Below are 15,862 nucleotides of genomic sequence, written 5' to 3' on the forward strand. Positions count from 1 at the left end.
ATTTGTTGAACTTCTGTTAAAACATTCGGTAAGTAAGTATATTCGTTTTTAACAAAACTTTATGTTCAACTGATAACAAAAAACTTAGTTTTAATTATTTTTTTAAGTTTTTTTTTTGTTTGTAAGTAACACAATGAGCTTTAACTTTTTAAATGTGTTCTTCTTAACATTTTGAATGCGATTGAAACCGTGGAACACGTTTTTAAAAGTACAAAAATGCAAGTAAAAGTTCAAAACAAAAATAACAAGTGTGATTTTCAAGTACAGTTAATTATTCCTTCTTACAAAGCTAATATATACCTAGCTTATTTAGATATATTGTCAAGTAAAAACACCACCATATGAAACAAGTCAATTCATTAGCTGAAACATGTGACAAAAGAAAAAAAGTAACAGCTTGTACCACTTGTTTCATATAGTTTAAGGTAAAAACTAGATATGATACAACTTGATGACCTAAAACAACTATAATGCTTTAGTTTAGCTTATATTTGTCTTAAATCTAAAGTGATCAGGACAACCAATTGATTTAACCAGCTAATAGAGTCTCTAAACTGTGTCAAACAAGCCTTAATAAAACGAAAAAAATGTACAAACCTTAATCTACATTGTGTTGGTGGATTAACAGTTAGTATATTTGGATAATACAGTTTACTTATGAGTGATAATATCCCTGTTTTCCTGTCTTACCACTTAGTTACACTTACTATAGTTTTTTTTTTACTTTTACTTGATGAAACTCTTTTTGAGAAAGAGCTAGTTATGTTTTGAAATCATTGCTTAAACTGTGTAATAATATTTAGTATTTAAGTGTTAGGTAAACGTTTCCATAGGCATTTTCTTGTTTAAATAAAACTTATTTTGATTCATTCTACTTTGTGGACTTGTTTTTCAAACATTTTAAAAAATTTGAATTTAGTTTATTAAAAGAAATAGTGCTATGTCACTTAAAAATAAAAGTTTGAATGAAAATAATACATTCGATTACAATGAAAGGAAAACTTAATTATGCAATAATATAAACTTACTTGACTCAATTAGAGCAACTAAACTTGGATTTTATTTTCAAAAATCTATTAATCTTATTAATAAGAATGCAACTGAAACCGTTAAAAAATTATTAAAAGTTGTACAAATCATTTATGTAAAAAACAGCGTTTTTTCGAAACAAACATACAATTTAAGTATAACAACCATTTAACAGTACTATTGAAATATGTGTATTAACCTTAGACTTGTTGTGTTCAACTCAAATTGTTAGTGGCTTTATCAAATAAAAACAACTACACATAAAAACATGATACAAAGAAAAAACTTGTTATCATTTTTTGTATCTCTTTTTTTAACTGTACATGAGACAAATCAAAACTACTGTAATCATTCTTTCCATAAGTCTAAAGCTTACGTGCATCACCAATCAGTTATACAAGCTGCTAATGTCTACTAAACTCACACACTTTCATTCTTAATCCACTTTATGCTTATAAACGATCCAAGAACACCACATCTCACTTTAAATTTATATTTTATCGCTTTCCATTGTTCATTAGATAGTTAAGCTTGCTATGATTTCTCCACTTTTACTTTGTTTTTGATGTAACTTCTACGAAGGAAACTAGTGTGATCACTGCTCTAATCCTTAACTCATTGCTTAAGGTACTTGAATGCTTAGTGAAAAGCTTTAACTAACTTGAATGTGTTTTTCGTGGTCTTTTTCTTGTTATCTCATTTAATCAAGGAGCTCATTCTTTTTCATGCTTACTTTGTGGACTTTTGTTCGTTTATCATTCAATATTTATTTGTCTTTTGGTTTATTAAAATAAAGTTATGCTACGTCACTTTAAAAACTAGTTATATTTTTTAATGAAAATAATAAGAATAAAACTTCACTGAATTATTAGTTGAAAATGTTTTCAACTGTTAATAACAAAAAAATGTTAACGTTCCATAAAAAGTATTGCACAATTACAATTAAAGACATGCATAGCTATTCAAAATTATAATACATAAATGTAAACAACATCGATTGTTCAAAATTCAAAAGAAACATAATACTATCAACAAGCACACAATTGACCAAAACAAAAACAGCTTAAATAAATGATGAAAATGTATACTTAAAGCTATAGTTTTCCAAAGAGGACATCTATTTAGTAGGTTGCTTGACTAGTCAAACATATGAAACAAACCAATTCATTAGCTGAAACATGGTACGCAGGAAAAGAAGTAACAGCTTCTTACCATTCATTTGTGTTACTTGTTACAACTGTATGTGAGACAACTTGATGATTTAAAACGACTTAAACAGTTTGTCATTAGTTATTTTTGTTATAAATGTAAAGTCATCAGGACCACCACTTAATTTAACCACTTACTAATGCCCACAAAGCAGTGTAAAACAAGCTCTAACTAAAAGACAAAAATGTACCAAACTTAATGTTCCTTGTGCTGGTGAAAGCCCAAAAGCAAGGTGAAAGGTCAGTTAGAATGTTTGTATAACACACTTTACTTAAAGTTTTACTTTTATGTTTTATTTTTTAGTCACTTTGTTGTACTTACAATTGTTTTGGTTCTCTTACATGACATCTTGAACTACTTGTGAGGATGGAGCTAGTTGCAATTAAAAAGCATCGCTTAAGTCTCTTACGCTACATGTAATTAAACTTTTGCAGAAAGCTTTAACTAACTTGATTTTTGTGTCCATAGGATTTTCTCGTTAAGTTCTTTTTTTAAACAATACTTATTCCCACTATGCTTACTTTGTTTACTTCTTTTTGCAATATCTAACAAATATTTAGTTTATCTAAAAAAAAAATTCTACGTCATCGTAAAAAATATGTTATATTTTTAAATGAAAATAATACATTAAATTGTAACAAAATAAGCTTAACTTTTTTTATTATAAAAAAATATCTCATCAATAGCTTCTAGAATTTTTTATTAGTATTTATTGCATGTATTTCAAACTATATAAAACAGTTTAGAGTTGTAAAATATACATGTGTAAACAACAGTAGATGTTCAAGTCAAAATGAAAATTATTAAAAAACTTGCGATTTCAGTACAACAATCATGAAGTAACACGACCAAAATCTTTTTACAAAACTTAAAACTGTTTTATTGAACTCAAATTGTTCACAGCTTTATTTTATCTTGTTTCAGAAAGTTATAACCAAACTTCAACTAAAACACGATTGAAAACATGCATTGCAATTTAAAACTCATAAAAAACATAAGCAAAAAATAGCATCAACAAGTATACAACTTATTACAACATGAACAAAAAAGAACAATTCGAATCCTTAACTTTAAAAAGCTTGCATTGTTTAGTTGATTTGACATTGCTTATAGCTTTATCAAGTTAAAGCATCAACATTTAAATCAAACTAAACCAATTGGTACAAAAGAAGTAACAGGTTGTTACCATTTAATTCTATCACTTTTTTACGGTACATATCACTAATTATCTAAACCACATATAACACAATTTGATAGCTTAAAACGGCATTAACAGTTTTTTTAACTATGCTTTTTTATAAACCTATGGCAATCTACCTATTTGTTTAACTAGCTTTTAATTTCTACTAAGCAGTATTAAACTACCATTAACTAAGCAAAATATGTGTACAATTTTAACAACTTTGTGCTGGTAAAAGATCAAAAGTAAGAGTTAGAGCTAGTTAAATGAAACATTTTACTTCTACATAACGTTTTTTAAGCTCCTTATATTGGCTTTTGCAATTTTATCTGACCATTTTCAACTACTTTGAGAAAGGAGCTAGTTATGTTTTAAAAGTATTATTTAAATCGTTGAACAAGTTTTATAAATCAGTTATAATTGAATGTTTCATAAAAAGCTTCAACTAACTTCAGTGTGTTGTCCGTAGGCTTTTTCTTAAAAACTTCTTTATTTACACTAGACTTATTCTCATATACGCTTACTTTATATACTTGTTTTTTTTTTTCATTAAATAACTGCTTAGTTTGTTTTTAAAAATTTGTCCTACGTCACTATAAGTAAAAATTATATTTTGAAATGAAAATAAAACAGTTAGTTTTTATTTTATACTTTAAATAAACATGGTATTATTATTAAAAATTCTTGATCATTTGAGGTTTAATCAAAAAAGTTTTATTAATCATATTTGTTGAAATTAAACTAAAAATTAACATAAAAAACAGTTTCAAAGTTGTACAACAAATAAATGTAAACAACTGTGATTGTTCAAAACAAAAAAAAAATCAAAAGCATACAGTTTCATTACAACTATCATTAAATCTTTCGTTTTACAAACCCTAGACTTTTTTTTGAACTTAGTAGCTTATGGATTTTTCAAATAAAAACATCGATGCATAAAAATACTAACAGCTGAAACGTTATGCAAAGGAAAAGAAGTATACAGCTTTGTAACTCAATTGAACACTATGTATGACACAACTTGATGACTCAAAACTGCTGTAACTGTTTGTTTTAAGTTATGTTTTTTAAAAGTAAGATAAGTTTAAGATAAACGAAAAATGTATATGATCGGTATGAATCATTGGTCCAACATACAACAACTCAAAAAGAAAAGCCTACGGCACGCGGTATTCCCAAGCGGTCACCCATCTAACTACTAAGACACTGCTTAACTTCCCAGATCGGACGAGATGGGGTGCGTTCAGTGTGGTATGGTCGTAGGCGTCTAGCAGCGAAAAAAAGCGATTATAAACAAATAAGCTGTCTGAAACTTGTAGATTGTTTGCTTAAGTGTTTCATATGTTTAGATCCCACTTTGTTCTAACTAATAAAGATAAACTAAGCCTTTCTAGTCTTTACTTTTCACATTTTTTTCTTAGCTTCAAGCTTCATAAAACTATTCAGCTATTGATTTTTAGTTGTTAGAGTACACAATATCATTACAGTGCAACGACATAGCACAACATTATAAGACAGAAATTAACTAGTACAACAGTTTAGAAAAGTTATTTCAAATACTTTTAACTGTGAAACTACATTTTTTTTACATAAACTTATTGGCACTTTATAAAATAAACCTACTTGCTTTTAACTTTTGAACGAGTTTTTATATGTACAGCGCGTTTTTGAGAAGGTAAGTGACTAGTATGTGCAAGAACAAACTAAAAACTTAAGTAGTTAAATTGAATTAGATGGTTTAATTTAATTTTTTAGTACTACCCTTTTTATTATGAGTAAATTTAAGGTAATTATTACTAGTAAAATCACACAAAACGAATACTTGTGCATTTTTCGGATTTTTTTTACAAATCAGCACAGTTTAAAATGTAATCAAGTTAAACATACTTCATGGGTTTTACGGTTAACAAAGCTGGCTGGAAATAAAATAATAAAACTTTGCTTAAGCTTGAGATGAAAAAAACACTTAGCCTTGTCTAAAACTTTACTACTTTAAGCTTGCAGCTTAAGAAAACTAAGCCGGGTGTGTAGTAGTATAATTTGTTTTATTTGAGGTTTATCTCACTAAATGGAGAGATGTGCTGTAGCATTTAGACTGTTTTTCTGGACCTTTAAAGCTAACCTTTAAAAAAAAATTCACTTCTGGATCGGGCTAAGTCTTGTTTCTTTAGCACTGGAACATTTTTAACATTAGTAGTAAAGCAACTTTGCTTTTATTAGCATACAGGCTTTAAACTCACACGCTAATGCTCGTAACAATCAGTAAAAGGTACCTGAGAAAGCAAAACTGCTCAACAGTCAATTCGTCACAGTCAGTAACTGCTGAAAGTATTGTTTTGCTTTCTTTAATCAACATACAAAATGTCTACAACAGCAGTAGCAGCACCATCAGCAGCGGCACCGGCCGCAGTTAAGGCCAGGTCTTCCAAAAGACCAAGCGCCAAGAAGGCAGAACACCCGAGTTACAGGGAAATGATCAGCTCTGCCCTGGGAGCAATGAAAGAACGAAAAGGTACATCCCGCCAGAAAATACAAAAGTTTATCGCGGAAACCTACAAGCTTGAGCTCTCAGCTTCTAATTCTCACTTGAAGAGAGCACTTACCAGCGGCGTGACCAAGGGTGCTTTTCTCCAGACTACTGGAAAAGGCGCTTCTGGCTCGTTCAAGCTTGCTCCAATGCCAGCTGCTGGTCCCAAGAAGAGAACAAAAAAAGTAGCTAAAAAGCCAGCAGTAAAGAAGACCGCAGCTAAAAAACGAGTGAAGAAGTGTGCTCCCAAGAAGGCAGCAAAAAAACCAGCAGCCAAAAAGCGACCTGCTAAAAAGTGTGCTCCTAAGAAGGCAGCGTCTAAAAAAGCTGCAAGCAAGAAGAAGAAAGTAACAAAGAAGAAGCCGGCAGCCAAAAAAGCATCTAAGAAGGCAAGTACCAAGAAGAGCTGCAAGAAATAAGTTGTTCTTTTACCCAAGGTCCTTTTCAGGACCACTCAATTAAAGTATAAATAAAATTTAAAACGCAAACAATGTTACTAAACTAAAAATATGCAAATCAATGAGATACAGTGGAATCGCTTGCGTCCGTGTCTATGTAAACAGTATATAAACAGTCTTCCGTTAAACAGCTTTATCATCAAAATGGCTCGTACCAAGCAAACCGCTCGTAAGTCAACCGGAGGCAAGGCTCCAAGGAAACAGCTCGCCACCAAGGCCGCTCGCAAGAGCGCACCCGCTACCGGAGGTGTGAAGAAGCCTCATCGCTACAGACCCGGCACAGTTGCGCTGAGAGAAATCAGACGCTACCAGAAGTCAACTGAGCTTCTTTTGCGTAAGTTGCCTTTCCAGCGTCTGGTACGTGAAATAGCTCAAGACTTCAAAACTGACTTGAGGTTTCAAAGCAGTGCCGTAATGGCTTTGCAAGAAGCCAGCGAGGCGTACCTCGTTGGTTTGTTCGAAGATACTAACCTTTGCGCGATCCACGCCAAGCGTGTGACGATCATGCCCAAAGACGTCCAGCTCGCCAGGAGAATGCGTGGCGAAAGAGCTTAACAATTGGCTAAAACCGGTCCTTTTCAGGACCACCTTTAAACTTTGAAAATGAGACAACAACCAAACGAAAGAATGTAAATAAAAGATGTTTCTTTTTGGTATGCAAATGAGTTTTGTCGTAACCGTACGCGTCCGTAACAGCTTGTATATATAGTCGAGGGACTGACAAAATCAGTATATTCAACATGTCTGGACGCGGCAAAGGAGGTAAAGGTCTAGGAAAAGGAGGCGCCATCGCAAAGTACTTCGCGATAACATCCAAGGTATCACGAAACCAGCGATCCGCCGTTTGGCTCGCCGAGGCGGAGTAAAGCGAATCTCTGGACTGATCTATGAAGAAACGAGAGGCGTCATGAAAGTTTTCTTGGAAAATGTTATTCGCGATGCAGTAACATACACAGAGCACGCCAAGCGCAAGACCGTCACAGCACTTGACGTCGTGTACGCACTCAAGCGTCAAGGAAGAACCTTGTACGGCTTTGGTGGCTAAACAATTAGCGAACCCGGTCCTTTTTAGGACCACCTATATCAATAAAATGTATTTTGGCAAACATAGACAAATTAAAGTAGCAGCTACGATTTATGCAAATTAGCTTTTCGTTCGTCGCGGTTAGGTTTGAGTTGTATATTCAGCTGTGCAAGTAACATTGCACAATCATTCGAACAACAAAATGTCGGGACGTGGTAAAGGATCAAAACTCAAATCTAAGCCGAAGAGCAGGTCTTCTCGTGCAGGACTGCAGTTTCCAGTCGGTCGCGTGCACCGTCTGTTGCGCACTGGCAACTACAGCCAAAGAGTCGGAGCCGGTGCTCCAGTTTATCTGGCTGCCGTTCTCGAGTACTTGAGCGCAGAAGTGCTCGAGCTTGCCGGTAACGCTGCTCGTGACAACAAGAAAAGCAGGATCATTCCTCGCCATTTGCAACTAGCTATCCGCAACGACGAAGAGTTAAACAAACTTCTCGGAGGCGTCACTATTGCTCAAGGTGGTGTTCTTCCAAACATCCAGGCAGTATTATTGCCTAAGAAGACCGCTTCAAAAAAGTCCGCCTAAGTTTAAACAAACCAGGTCCTTTTCAGGACCACCTAAAACATTTACTGCAAACGAGAGAAGCGATCGTTCGCGTACGGAACTGCTAATTTGCATAAATTTTCAGTATATATAGCAGCGTTGAGACTCAAGTTCACACATCATTATGACAGCTACCAAAGGCGCGAAGAAATCAGTAGCCAAGACCACCCCGGTCGACGGCAAGAAGAAGCGAAGGAGGAGGCACAAACAAAGCTTTGGCATTTACGTGTACAAAGTTTTGAAGCAAGTTCACCCCGACACCGGAATCTCCAGCAAGGCGATGGGAATCATGAACTCATTTGTCAACGACATCTTCGAGCGCATTGCAGCAGAGGCTTCACGTTTGGCTCATTACAACAAGAGGTCAACTGTGAGCAGCCGCGAAATTCAAACTGCTGTCAGGCTCTTGCTCCCCGGCGAGTTGTCAAAGCACGCAGTTTCAGAAGGAACTAAAGCTGTTACCAAATACACCAGCTCAAAATAAATGCTCAACAACCGGTCCTTTTTAGGACCACCATTTGAATAAAACCAGCTATTAGATAACCACTTGTAAGTAAAAATTGCCTTTACAGTAATACCAACATATTGATATTTATACAAATTAAAAGCCCATATAAAAAGACAAACTATTTTGTCCTACTCAACTCTTACATTATGGAACAAGTCTAACATGAAAAAAGTAGTAGTAGTACTGGCAATAAAAATATTTGCAAAAAAGGTTTAACTAACTTGAATATGTTGTCCGTAAGTTATTTTCTTCTTAACGTTTTTTAGACAGAAAACTACTTCTTATTCATTTGTTGAACTTCTGTTAAAACATTCGGTAAGTAAGTATATTCGTTTTTAACAAAACTTTATGTTCAACTGATAACAAAAAACTTAGTTTTAATTATTTTTTTAAGTTTTTTTTTTGTTTGTAAGTAACACAATGAGCTTTAACTTTTTAAATGTGTTCTTCTTAACATTTTGAATGCGATTGAAACCGTGGAACACGTTTTTAAAAGTACAAAAATGCAAGTAAAAGTTCAAAACAAAAATAACAAGTGTGATTTTCAAGTACAGTTAATTATTCCTTCTTACAAAGCTAATATATACCTAGCTTATTTAGATATATTGTCAAGTAAAAACACCACCATATGAAACAAGTCAATTCATTAGCTGAAACATGAGACAAAAGAAAAAAAGTAACAGCTTGTACCACTTGTTTCATATAGTTTAAGGTAAAAACTAGATATGATACAACTTGATGACCTAAAACAACTATAATGCTTTAGTTTAGCTTATATTTGTCTTAAATCTAAAGTGATCAGGACAACCAATTGATTTAACCAGCTAATAGAGTCTCTAAACTGTGTCAAACAAGCCTTAATAAAACGAAAAAAATGTACAAACCTTAATCTACATTGTGTTGGTGGATTAACAGTTAGTATATTTGGATAATACAGTTTACTTATGAGTGTTAATATCCCTGTTTTCCTGTCTTACCACTTAGTTACACTTACTATAGTTTTTTTTTTACTTTTACTTGATGAAACTCTTTTTGAGAAAGAGCTAGTTATGTTTTGAAATCATTGCTTAAACTGTGTAATAATATTTAGTATTTAAGTGTTAGGTAAACGTTTCCATAGGCATTTTCTTGTTTAAATAAAACTTATTTTGATTCATTCTACTTTGTGGACTTGTTTTTCAAACATTTTAAAAAATTTGAATTTAGTTTATTAAAAGAAATAGTGCTATGTCACTTAAAAATAAAAGTTTGAATGAAAATAATACATTCGATTACAATGAAAGGAAAACTTAATTATGCAATAATATAAACTTACTTGACTCAATTAGAGCAACTAAACTTGGATTTTATTTTCAAAAATCTATTAATCTTATTAATAAGAATGCAACTGAAACCGTTAAAAATTTATTAAAAGTTGTACAAATCATTTATGTAAAAACAGCGTTTTTTCGAAACAAACATACAATTTAAGTATAACAACCATTTAACAGTACTATTGAAATATTTGTATTAACCTTAGACTTGTTGTGTTCAACTCAAATTGTTAGTGGCTTTATCAAATAAAAACAACTACACATAAAAACATGATACAAAGAAAAAAACTTGTTATCATTTTTTGTATCTCTTTTTTAAACTGTACATGAGACAAATCAAAACTACTGTAATCATTCTTTCCATAAGTTTAAAGCTTACGTGCATCACCAATCAGTTATACAAGCTGCTAATGTCTACTAAACTCACACACTTTCATTCTTAATCGACTTTATGCTTATAAACGATCCAAGAACACCACATCTCACTTTAAATTTATATTTTATCGCTTTCCATTGTTAATTGAATAGTTAAGCTTGCGATGATTTCTCCACTTTTACTTTGTTTTTGATGTAACTTCTACGAAGGAAACTAGTGTGGTCACTGCTCTAATCCTTAACTCATTGCTTAAGGTACTTGAATGCTTAGTGAAAAGCTTTAACTAACTTGAATGTGTTTTTCGTGGTCTTTTTCTTGTTATCTCATTTAATCAAGGAGCTCATTCTTTTTCATGCTTACTTTGTGGACTTTTGTTCGTTTATCATTCAATATTTATTTGTTTTCTAGTTTATTAAAATAAAGTTATGCTACGTCACTGTAAAAACTAGTTATATTTTTTAATGAAAATAATAAGAATAAAACTTCACTGAATTATTAGTAGAAAATGTTTTCAACTGTTAATAACAAAAAAATGTTAACGTTCCAAAAAAAGTATTGCACAATTACAATTAAAGACATGCATAGCTATTCAAAATTCATACATTACAATACATAAATGTAAACAACATCGATTGTTCAAAATTCAAAAGAAACATAATACTATCAACAAGCACACAATTGACCAAAACAAAAACAGCTTAAATAAATGATGAAAATGTATACTTAAAGCTATAATTTTCCAAAGAGGACATCTATTTAGTAGGTTGCTTAACTAGTCAAACATATGAAACAAACCAATTCATTAGCTGAAACATGGTACGCAGGAAAAGAAGTAACAGCTTCTTACCATTCATTTGTGTTACTTGTTACAACTGTATGTGAGACAACTTGATGATTTAAAACGACTTAAACAGTTTGTCATTAGTTATTTTTGTTATAAATGTAAAGTCATCAGGACCACCACTTAATTTAACCACTTACTAATGCCCACAAAGCAGTGTAAAACAAGCTCTAACTAAAAGACAAAAATGTACCAAACTTAATGTTCCTTGTGCTGGTGAAAGCCCAAAAGCAAGGTGAAAGGTCAGTTAGAATGTTTGTATAACACACTTTACTTAAAGTTTTACTTTTATGTTTTATTTTTTAGTCACTTTGTTGTACTTACAATTGTTTTGGTTCTCTTACATGACATCTTAAACTACTTGTGAGGATGGAGCTAGTTGCAATTAAAAAGCATCGCTTAAGTCTCTTACGCTACATGTAATTAAACTTTTGCAGAAAGCTTTAACTAACTTGATTTTTGTGTCCATAGGATTTTCTCGTTAAGTTCTTTTTTTAAACAATACTTATTCCCACTATGCTTACTTTGTTTACTTCTTTTTGCAATATCTAACAAATATTTAGTTTATCTAAAAAAAAAATTCTACGTCATCGTAAAAAATATGTTATATTTTTAAATGAAAATAATACATTAAATTGTAACAAAATAAGCTTAACTTTTTTTATTATAAAAAAATATCTCATCAATAGCTTCTAGAATTTTTTATTAGTATTTATTGCATGTATTTCAAACTATATAAAACAGTTTAGAGTTGTAAAATATACATGTGTAAACAACAGTAGATGTTCAAGTCAAAATGAAAATTATTAAAAAACTTGCGATTTCAGTACAACAATCATGAAGTAACACGACCAAAATCTTTTTACAAACTTAAAACTGTTTTATTGAACTCACAGCTTTATTTTATCTTGTTTCAGAAAGTTATAACCAAACTTCAACTAAAACACAATTGAAAACATGCATTGCAATTTAAAACTCATAAAAAACATAAGCAAAAAATAGCATCAACAAGTATACAACTTATTACAACATGAACAAAAAAGAACAATTCGAATCCTTAACTTTAAAAAGCTTGCATTGTTTAGTTGATTCGACATTGCTTATAGCTTTATCAAGTTAAAGCATCAACATTTAAATCAAACTAAATCAACTGGTACAAAAGAAGTAACAGGATGTTACCATTTAATTCTATCACTTTTTTACGGTACATATCACTAATTATCTAAACCACGTATAACACAATTTGATAGCTTATTATAGCTTATAGCTTATTATAGCTTTTTATAAACCTATGGCAATCTACCTATTTGTTTAACTAGCTTTTAATTTCTACTAAGCAGTATTAAAATACCATTAACTAAACAAAATATGTGTACAATTTTAACAACTTTGTGCTGGTAAAAGATCAAAAGTAAGAGTTAGAGCTAGTTGATTGAAACATTTTACTTCTACATAACGTTTTTTAAGCTCCTTATATTGGCTTTTGCAATTTTATCTGACCATTTTCAACTACTTTGAGAAAGGAGCTAGTTATGTTTTAAAAGTATTATTTAAATCGTTGAACAAGTTTTATAAATCAGTTATAATTGAATGTTTCATAAAAAGCTTCAACTAACTTCAGTGTGTTGTCCGTAGGCTTTTTCTTAAAAACTTCTTTATTTACACTAGACTTATTCTCATATACGCTTACTTTATATACTTGTTTTTTTTTTTTCATTAAATAACTGCTTAGTTTGTTTTTAAAAATTTGTCCTACGTCACTATAAGTAAAAATTATATCTTGAAATGAAAATAAAACAGTAAGTTTTTATTTTATACTTTAAATAAACATGGTATTATTATTAAAAATTCTTGATCATTTGAGGTTTAATTAAAAAAGTTTTATTAATCATATTTGTTGAAATTAAACTAAAACTTAACATAAAAAACAGTTTCAAAGTTATACAACAAATAAATGTAAACAACTGTGATTGTTCAAAACAAAAAAAAATCAAAAGCATACAGTTTCAGTACAACTATCATTAAATCTTTCGTTTTACAAACCCTAGACTTTTTTTTGAACTTAGTAGCTTATGGATTTTTCAAATAAAAACATCGATGCATAAAAATACTAACAGCTGAAACGTTATGCAAAGGAAAAGAAGTATACAGCTTTGTAACTCAATTGAACACTATGTATGACACAACTTGATGACTCAAAACTGCTGTAACTGTTTGTTTTAAGTAATGTTTTTTAAAAGTAGGATAAGTTTAAGATAAACGAAAAATGTATATGATCGGTATGAATCATTGGTCCAACATACAACAGCTCAAAAAGAAAAGACTACGGCACGCGGTATTCCCAAGCGGTCACCCATCTAAGTACTAAGACACTGCTTAACTTCCCATATCGGACGAGATGGGGTGCGTTCAGTGTGGTATGGTCGTAGGCGTCTAGCAGCGAAAAAAAGCGATTATAAACAAATAAGCTGTCTGAAACTTGTAGATTGTTTGCTTAAGTGTTTCATATGTTTAGAGCCCACTTTGTTCTAACTAATAAAAATAAACTAAGCCTTTCTAGTCTTTCCTTTTCACATTTTTTTTCTTAGCTTCGAGCTTCATAAAACTATTCAGCTATTGTTTTTTTGTTGTTATAGTACACAATATCATTACAGTGCAACGACATAGCAATATTATAAGACAGAATTTAACTAGTTTTATACTACATACAAAAAAGCTAATTAGCTAAACTAAAAAGCATATGAGGTTTAAGACTACTTAAGTTTGTTTGTACAAGTTCTACGATAGTATAAGTGATTAAGCAATGTACAAGTTTGAGATAAGAAAAGTTCTTAAACTAAAAGAAAAACACACAGCAATAAAAAAAACATATTGGTCATGTTTTTACAAACTTAAATGCTGTTGTTACAACAGAAGTGTTCGAAACAACTGAGAACAAATGATAACTTGTTTATAATGAGCTTAGATTAACATTAATACCAAGTCAGAGATAACTTGTAATGGTTTAACAATCTTTTTAAAATTAACTATAGCAAAAAATTTAGTCAACTGCCTACATTGTGCAGAACATTGCGATTAATCTAGTTTTTAGTACACTTAGAAGCTACTTGTAGTAGTTGAGCAGTTGTAATTGAGTTAAACATACTTTAATTTAAAACGTATACACTTTTTCGATCATACTGCTTCATTATTTGGTCAAGTCATTTTCATTTTACTTGAATTGTAGTTTTGTTTCTTTTATCAGTTAACGATGCTTCAAAATATGCAGTGAAGATGTTTTAGTTTGTTTTATCTAGTTTTGAAACGACGAAACAAACTTTGGAATAATAAACTTTAACTGTATTACACTCAAAAACATACATTTTGTTAAACACATTGCAACCTTTTAAGTACTGATTGTACACGAAAGTTTATCTAAACATTAAGGTTTTCAAATGAGTTTTGAAAGATTATCGCTTGAATACTTTTTTGATTTTTTTTAAATTTTTTGCTAAGGAACGCTTCTTTTTTAATACTGCTTAAAAAATAAGCCTAACATCTTTTTTTACGTAAGACTTTTCTTCTCGTAATAAGCATTGATAAGAAACTTTTTAATAACTTCGTATTGATATTTTGGACTTGCAAAAATTCTTTGAACAGTACTGATGTTTATTTAAATGTAAATAGTTTTATCTTGCTTTGGAAAGTTACGATCAAATCTATTTGTAAAATCTGCAAAGAAAAGTCTTAGTTCAGTTTCGAGTAACAGATAAAACGTTGTTGAAATCTAAAAAAACTGTACAACACTTTGGAAAAGTTATTTCAAATACTTTCAATTGTGAAACTACTTTTTTTACATATACTTATTGGCACTTTTTAAAATAAACCTACTTGCTTTTAAACTTTTCTTTGTAACTTTTGAACAAGTCTTTATATGTTCAGCGCGTTTTTGAGAAGGTAAGTGACTAGTATGTGCGAGAACAAACTTAAAACTTAAGTAGTTAAATTGAATTAGATGGTTTAATTTAATTTTTTAGTACTACCCTTTTTATTATGAGTAAATTTAAGGTAAATGATAACTAATAAAATCACACAAAACGAATACTTGTGCATTTTTCGGATTTTTTTTTACAAATCAGCACAGTTTAAAATGTAATCAAGTTAAACATACTTCATGGGTTTTACGATTAACAAAGCTGGCTGGAAATAAAATAATAAAACTTTGCTTAAGCTTGAGATGAAAAAAACACTTGTCCTTGTCTAAAACTTCACTACTTTAAGCTTGCAGCTTAAGAAAACTAAGCCGGGTGTGTAGTAGTATAATTTGTTTTATATGTGGTTTATCTCACTAAATGGAGAGATGTGCTGTAGCATTTAGACTGTTTTTCTGGACCTTTAAAGCTAACCTTTAAAAAAAAATTCACTTCTGGATCGGGCTAAGTCTTGTTTCTTTATCACTGGAACATTTTTAACATTAGTAGTAAAGCAACTTTGCTTTTATTAGCATACAGGCTTTAAACTCACACGCTAATGCTCGTAACAATCAGTAAAAGGTACCTGAGAAAGCAAAACTGCTTAACAGTCAATTCGTCACAGTCAGTAACTGCTGAAAGTATTGTTTTGCTTTCTTTAATCAACATACAAAATGTCTACAACAGCAGTAACAGCACCATCAGCAGCGGCACCGGCCGCAGTTAAGGCCAGGTCTTCCAAAAGACCAAGCGCCAAGAAGGCAGAACACCCGAGTTACAGGCAAATGATCTGCTCTGCCCTGGGAGCAATGAAAGAACGAAAAGGTACATCCCGCCAGAAGATAC

The 15,862-nt window shown here is 31.2% G+C and overlaps 3 protein-coding genes and 1 pseudogene across 3 annotated transcripts; all 4 read left to right on the plus strand.

The window, feature by feature from the left end:
- The first annotated feature begins 6,547 nt into the window (after nucleotides 1-6,547).
- Nucleotides 6,548-6,958, plus strand: LOC145841482 (histone H3-like). The gene has a single exon (XM_082948842.1). It carries the CDS (start codon nucleotides 6,548-6,550, stop codon nucleotides 6,956-6,958), a length of 411 nt encoding a protein of 136 aa, XP_082804968.1.
- A 185-nt stretch (nucleotides 6,959-7,143) lies between these two features.
- On the plus strand, nucleotides 7,144-7,448 carry LOC145840923 (histone H4-like; annotated as a pseudogene).
- Nucleotides 7,449-7,629: 181 nt separating this feature from the next.
- LOC145841483 (histone H2A) lies at nucleotides 7,630-8,010 on the plus strand. The gene has a single exon (XM_082948843.1). It carries the CDS (start codon nucleotides 7,630-7,632, stop codon nucleotides 8,008-8,010), a length of 381 nt encoding a protein of 126 aa, XP_082804969.1.
- A 142-nt stretch (nucleotides 8,011-8,152) lies between these two features.
- LOC145841485 (histone H2B type 1-K-like) lies at nucleotides 8,153-8,512 on the plus strand. The gene has a single exon (XM_082948844.1). It carries the CDS (start codon nucleotides 8,153-8,155, stop codon nucleotides 8,510-8,512), a length of 360 nt encoding a protein of 119 aa, XP_082804970.1.
- The last annotated feature ends 7,350 nt before the right edge of the window (nucleotides 8,513-15,862 follow it).

Source organism: Thalia democratica, chromosome 7, assembly GCF_965202585.1.
Source record: "Thalia democratica chromosome 7, ktThaDemo2.hap1.1, whole genome shotgun sequence".
Lineage (NCBI taxonomy): Eukaryota > Metazoa > Chordata > Thaliacea > Salpida > Salpidae > Thalia > Thalia democratica.

Excerpts from the sequence above, each read along its gene's own strand:
- LOC145841482 (XM_082948842.1), top strand. The coding sequence starts at position 6,548 with ATGGCTCGTACCAAGCAAACCGCTCGTAAGTCAACCGGAGGCAAGGCT.
- LOC145841483 (XM_082948843.1), top strand. The coding sequence starts at position 7,630 with ATGTCGGGACGTGGTAAAGGATCAAAACTCAAATCTAAGCCGAAGAGC.
- LOC145841485 (XM_082948844.1), top strand. The coding sequence starts at position 8,153 with ATGACAGCTACCAAAGGCGCGAAGAAATCAGTAGCCAAGACCACCCCG.